The sequence below is a fragment of the Chinchilla lanigera genome, unplaced genomic scaffold (assembly GCF_000276665.1).
Source record: "Chinchilla lanigera isolate Chin_1 unplaced genomic scaffold, ChiLan1.0 scaffold00145, whole genome shotgun sequence".
Classification (NCBI taxonomy): Eukaryota; Metazoa; Chordata; class Mammalia; order Rodentia; family Chinchillidae; genus Chinchilla; species Chinchilla lanigera.
In genome coordinates this window covers 1,083,366-1,089,365 of record NW_004955546.1, presented here as the reverse complement: position 1 = coordinate 1,089,365, position 6,000 = coordinate 1,083,366, and the positions used below count along the sequence as shown (strand labels likewise).

The following is a 6,000-nucleotide window of genomic DNA, read 5'->3' as shown; positions in this document are numbered from 1 at the left end:
TCTGGAGGATCTGGGCATGTTCCAACTGCTGCTTCCAAGTAGTCTCCACCCTGGAAGAATGCTCACATCCCTCACTTCTGAGGGAGACACAGGCTAAACATTTACTGACAGTGTTAGGTGCTTACAAATTGCTTAGATGAGGCTAGTTGCTCATAATCCTGTCCGGGGGTGCTGGGTGAACTTCCTTTTGCCCACATGATGCTTTAAGAGCAACATGGTACTTGCATTAGCAGCACACATACTAAAATTGGATCCAAACTAGTTTAGTGTAAAAATAACACACAAATGTGTAGTGTTCTGTATTTTTACACACACACACACACACACACACACACACACACACAAAGCTGGAGGAAATCTGAAAAAAATCAGCAGATTGTATCAATGTCAACATCCTAATATTTATAGAATGTTACCATTGGGGGAAACCAGTCGAAGTATGCACTGTACGTGACTCTCATCACACTACACAGGGTCAGGTTACTGATGGTTATGCCAACATATGACCACATGAAGAATACAGCATATATAGGTCATGTGTGCTACACCAACATATGATTATACAACTACACATCACACCTAAAAGTACCCATATGAGCCCATCAATAAGTTCAATTAAGAAAAGCAATACAGGGGCTGGGGATTTAGCTCAGCGGGACAGTGCCTGCCTGGCAAGTGCAATTCCCAGTACCGGAAAAAAAAAAAAAAAAAAGAAAAGCAATACAGCTAAGTGGATGTAATGCATGAACTTCACCAGTACATTCCATTTCTATGGTCTGTTGTAGGCACATAACATAGCAATCCTCTGTCTAAAGCTTTAGAGAAGTATTTACTATCACCTAGCTATGGCACTAATATACAAAATACATGAACATGATATAGTATTTCCATCAGGATCAGTGATCAAAGACTCTGACAGACATAAACCAAATAAAAACAACACACAGCCTTCTCTAAGATTTTACATTAAACCAAGAGTTCGATTTAGTACTTCTTTCCCTCTTAAAAGATTCATCATGAAGATAGTACAGCAAACGATTATTCCCAAGCAACTGTCAAGCATTTAGTGAAAACCACTAAACCAAAATTAACTGGAAAATATTTTAATGGTATTTTTATAGCACAAAATGATTCAACTGAGACAGGCAGAAGAAAGTAAAATAATACATGTAAGTTACACTGCTTCAAATCCCCATATCACCGGACAGAGAATGAGCAGCAGTCCTACCAGCAGTCTTCCCATTTCTCCTCTTGAAGGCACAGACAGGGTCATGTATCGAGCAGAGGTCTCTCCTGGGTTCCAGACCCCTGCTTTACTAACAAACACTGTGAGACTCTGACCCATACATCTCTATGGAGCCAAAGCCAGCCCCGCCATCCTATGGCCCTTTCAACTGCTCCCAGCCCCCTTCAGACTGGACTTTTGATTCCTTTTCTCCCTCTGGCCCTGGATTCGGAAAAGCTTCTTCCTGAGGTCCTTCTGCCGCCTCAGCTTCTCCTCCTCCTCCTTCTGCTTCACTCTGGCATGCTCCTTACTGTGCAGATGCCGCTGCTCTTTGGCCCTTTTCACTTTCTGCTTATTCACTGTGCTCAGCGCATCCAGAAGTGCCAGGATCTGCAAGGATAAAGCCCAGTCAGCATCACTTATTCAGCTGTGGCACGTGTGTGACCTACACTTCTGGGGCCTGAAGACCTGGCTGACAGGATTAAAACTAGATTCAGTCTACAACCCAAGTACAGAGGCATCCTGAACTAGGAAAGGACAACTTGCACAGAGATGTGTGTGAGCACATTTTACCCCTACCAAAAAACCACCTCTGTTCACCACTCTGGATGCTCTACCCACCAGCTAAGATGGGGGGTGGGGCATACCACCTCCCCAACTCCAGATCAAACCCATGGAGAGCATGGTTGAGCCAAGAATCCAGGGCCCTGTGCCCCTGATGAAGGCTGGGTGCACAGTGGAAATGCTGAACTGTGCTATGGAGAGCACAACTTTCATGTTCAAATGCAAGGCAATAAGCAGTCGCTCACAGTACCTTCGTCTCATGAGGCTCGCGGATGACAGCTGGCCTCCACCTGTCCCTGGGCACCTGGCCAGCCTTTGCTTGGAGCTTGGGCTTGTTCTTAAATGGCAGAGCCTTCTGCAAGGCTTTGGGAATGTGTAGTGAATTAAAATGTTTCTTTTGCCTCAGGATTGGCTAAAAAGGAAAATAAAACAAAAACTATGACAAACCATAACCCATGTCTATATAAAACTTTAGTATAAACTCTTCTCCATGGTTGACTTTCCATAGGTCAGTAACACCTGCATCAGCTGCCTGCCAGAAGTCAGCATTTGTCACCCAGGCAGAATGGCTGCCTTGAAGGACATCCACATTCCACACACAGCACAGGAGCTGCAGAGTATGCTTATAGTTCTTCAAAAAAGTACCTATGGCCACTTCCATGGAGGAAACTATCAGGCGATCTGAAGCTGCTTCTCATGAAACACTCAGGTCCTGCCTGTGAGGCAATGAGCTGGTGTTTCTCCAGCCTAACATGAATGACCTAGCTAGCCTCTCATTTTAAGCCTCTCTAGATGAACAACAGGTTTTCCTCAGCAGCTAAAGTGTCCCTATTCCTGCCTCTAATTAAGAAGTTTAAATTTTTGTGTCTCTGCTAGAAGCCTGGGGAGAGACAAATGAAATTTAAGCAGCACAGGAAGGCAAACTCTGTATAGCATTTTCAAGGTAATGGAAGTTCTATGTTTAAATTAAGATAACTAAATTTTTAAATTGCCTCAGAAATATTGGCAGGAAGTTGAAAGTTTTGCCCAAGGCAAATCAAACGTCAACATTAACTATTTAGAGAAGATTGCTATGGCTTCACTGTTAAGAAACTGGGAGCACGGCACACTTTCATATCCCAGCTACTCAGGAGGCTGAGGCAAGATCACTTGGGTGTAGGAGTTTGAGATCCACCTGGGCAACACAGGGAGATCCTGTCTCCCCATAAGTAAGTAAGTAAGTAAATATACCAGTACTAGTCAATATCCTTTGTTCAGGAATACAAATTGCTTTAGAATTTAAAAATTCAGAGAAATCTTTATAAAAGCATCACAGGTTGATAATGGGCACACATCTTAAGTATATTTCACTGAAAACTCATGAAGGATGATCCAAAATTTTACAATAAACTATCTTATATGGGAGACCATTTCTACCAAAATGGCAGACTGATACCTTGAAAATATCCGTTTTCAGGGGTAGGGGAGGCTGTTTTGAGGCAGGGTCTTGCTATGCAGTTCAGGTTGGCCTTGAACTCACTATGTAGTCCAGGCTGGCCTCAAACTCATGGCAATCCTCCTGCCTCAGCCTCCTGAGTCTTGGGATTACAGACATGAGCCACCACGCCCAGAGGCAATGATTTTTTTGGATGTTATATCAAAAGCTAGGATAGGAAAGCAAAACTAAATAATGGGGCTACATTACACTAAAAAGTTTCTGCACAGCAAAAGAAACCACAAAATGAAAGGGCAACCTACTGACTGGGAAAAAAAAAGTACTTGTACACCTTGTATGTGTAAGGCATTAATAATCAAACTTCACAGAACTCTTCCTACAAGCCAACAGCAGAAAAACAGCCAGATTAAACCATGAGCAGAGGGCCTTGAACAAAAATTTCTCCAAAGACAGAAAATGGTTAACAAGAAATGAGGAGATGCAGATTCAACAGTACACAGTGGCAGGCACATAGGATGAACATACATACAAATCTAATATATCACATGAGAACTACAGCCAAAACTATTACTTATTTGGGAAGTTTGTTAAATAAGTAACTTTAATTCCTCTGTCACACAAAACAAAGTTATGTGAGATGGTAGATATGTTCATTTGCTTCACTACAGTAATCTATCTACCTACCTACCTAGTATATCCCCGAACATCATGTTGTAAACCTTAAATGTACAGTTTAAATCCTTTTCTAATACAGAGAAAATTGCTACAATTTTCTTGCCTTCCTTTCCAAAATATTCCATGATTTAGTCAAATTTAACATTATACCTGAAAATTCAAAGCACACAGGACACTGTACATCAAAGCACTGATGTGAGTGCCTAGAGCACACCTGGCCATCTTCCCTGACACGTGTGTGCACGCGCGCGCGCGCACACACACACACACACACACACACACACACACCCTTTACCTTATACAGGGAATCCTTGCTGGTCTTCAGCTTGATCCCATGGGCGAGCCTGAGCTGACCTGTGGTCCGCATTCCTGACCAGGTGTCTTTCTCACCCACTGGTTTCAGCAGAGATGTAACTGGGTTATAAAATGCTGGGATGGACACAGGGTACCACGTTCGCATGAATACAATATCTGGAAAGAGGAAATTTAACATTTCAAAACAAGATCCATACCCACCTATGTGTTTGTGTGTCACCCCCCAACAACTTTTCTACCTCACAAAGTTTTCTATTCTTGTGTATCACACAGCTGCCATAGGGTATGAAGCAGGAAGCTGCTTCAGGGCCCTCTGCTCACGGTTTAATCTGGCTGTTTTTCTGCTGTTGGCTTGTAGGAAGAGTTCTGTGAAGTTTGATTATTAACCCCTTACACGTACAAGGTGTACAAGTACTTTTTTTTCCCAGGAAGCTGTGACAGTGGCACAAGATGCTCTAATGGGGCAAAGCTGGTGCTGATTCTTTCTAAAACCTAAACTCCAACTTCTAATCGACACTGGGTAGAAATCAGCAATAAAAGGCAGCACAGGGTTGTGAACATCATGGTGTGCTCACCACTCATCAGCAGCTTGTCCTCAAAGCTGGCCCGGAAAGCCCCCTCTGGAGCCCGCAGTGCTTTCTTGATCTGTCCCCTAATTCCACTGACAGTTCGAATCACAGCACCTTCAAATTTGGCCACTTCCAAGGCAGAATTAAACATTCCCTACAGGAAAATGAACAGAAAAATGCACATACATAAGATCATATATTTCACCTCTCAGTTCATTGTTGGTTAAAAAAATAAAACACACCTCACTGAAGGGGGACAAAATAAACTATTTTCTTCTATAAAACTGACATTACTATGTCAAGAAGTACACAGCTCTATTTTACTCTTCCAAAGTAACATCAGTCCAGACTGCTGTGGGCTCATTAACATGCACATCACCGGTACCTTGGCAAAAAAAAAGCAGAGATGTATTTACTGGACATCTGTCGCTGGCACCACTGCAGCTCACACTGTATCATTTAGGTTCACCCATTTAAGTAAAAAGAGCTAGACAGATGCTGGTGGTATCATTACTTGACATCATAAGAACATTTAGAATCTTCTCCATCTTCTTCCTCCTGTGGTGCTGCAGATGGCACCCCTCAGTGCTCTACCAATGAACCACAGCCCTAAACCTCAGGATCTTAACTGTTTTTAATGAAAACATCTCCACTAATGAAACTTTCAAGAACTGCTGCTCAAACTATCCTCTTCAAATAGTGTAAAATATTGTGCCCATTCTCAGAAACCTTGTAAGCTTCTTGCAACCTGCTTTGTCTCTTTCTTTTCTTTTAGTTTACTAGTACATGTGTTTAGTGTATGTCTACATTCCTTGTGAAGTTAGTGCATGTACATAACACATCTTAATTCCTTTTTCCTCGCCTTTCCCTTCCCTCTCTCCTCCCTCCACTTTGTCTATTTTCTGTTTAACTGTTAAATAAAGGTATGATTTTCCTCCTTTCTTAACACAAATCTAAAGGGTGGGCATAAACCCAGAGGGGTAGGCACAGGTTTTCAGTATTAATTCTCAGACAGGGTTGCATGGAAGTAACAAGAGCCCTGGGCACTAAGTATCTTTTTGAATTCACTTTTACAGTTATAGCATATTTTACACAGACACAGACACAAAGAAGTCAATTAAAAAATACCAAAGGAGAACATTCAAATACTATTCTAAAAACATTAGGTCTATATTTTAGAAGATCACGAAAATCCAAAATCTTCCAAAAACTAAAAT

At 42.0% G+C, this 6,000-nt stretch overlaps 1 protein-coding gene across 3 annotated transcripts in view; it reads right to left on the bottom strand.

Moving 5' to 3' along the window:
- Window positions 1-317: 317 nt before the first annotated feature.
- Window positions 318-6,000, bottom strand: part of Bms1 (BMS1 ribosome biogenesis factor) — a 34,841-nt gene continuing 29,158 nt past the window's right edge. For all 3 annotated transcript variants that reach the window (XM_005411758.2, XM_005411761.2, XM_005411759.2), the window contains exons 20-23: window positions 4,790-4,937; window positions 4,195-4,370; window positions 2,040-2,201; window positions 318-1,615 (exon numbers count right to left, since the gene is read on the bottom strand). In XM_005411758.2, the coding sequence (XP_005411815.1) occupies window positions 1,391-1,615; window positions 2,040-2,201; window positions 4,195-4,370; window positions 4,790-4,937 (711 nt within the window). In that variant the 3' untranslated portion in view covers window positions 318-1,390. The remainder of the gene's footprint in view (window positions 1,616-2,039; window positions 2,202-4,194; window positions 4,371-4,789; window positions 4,938-6,000) is intronic.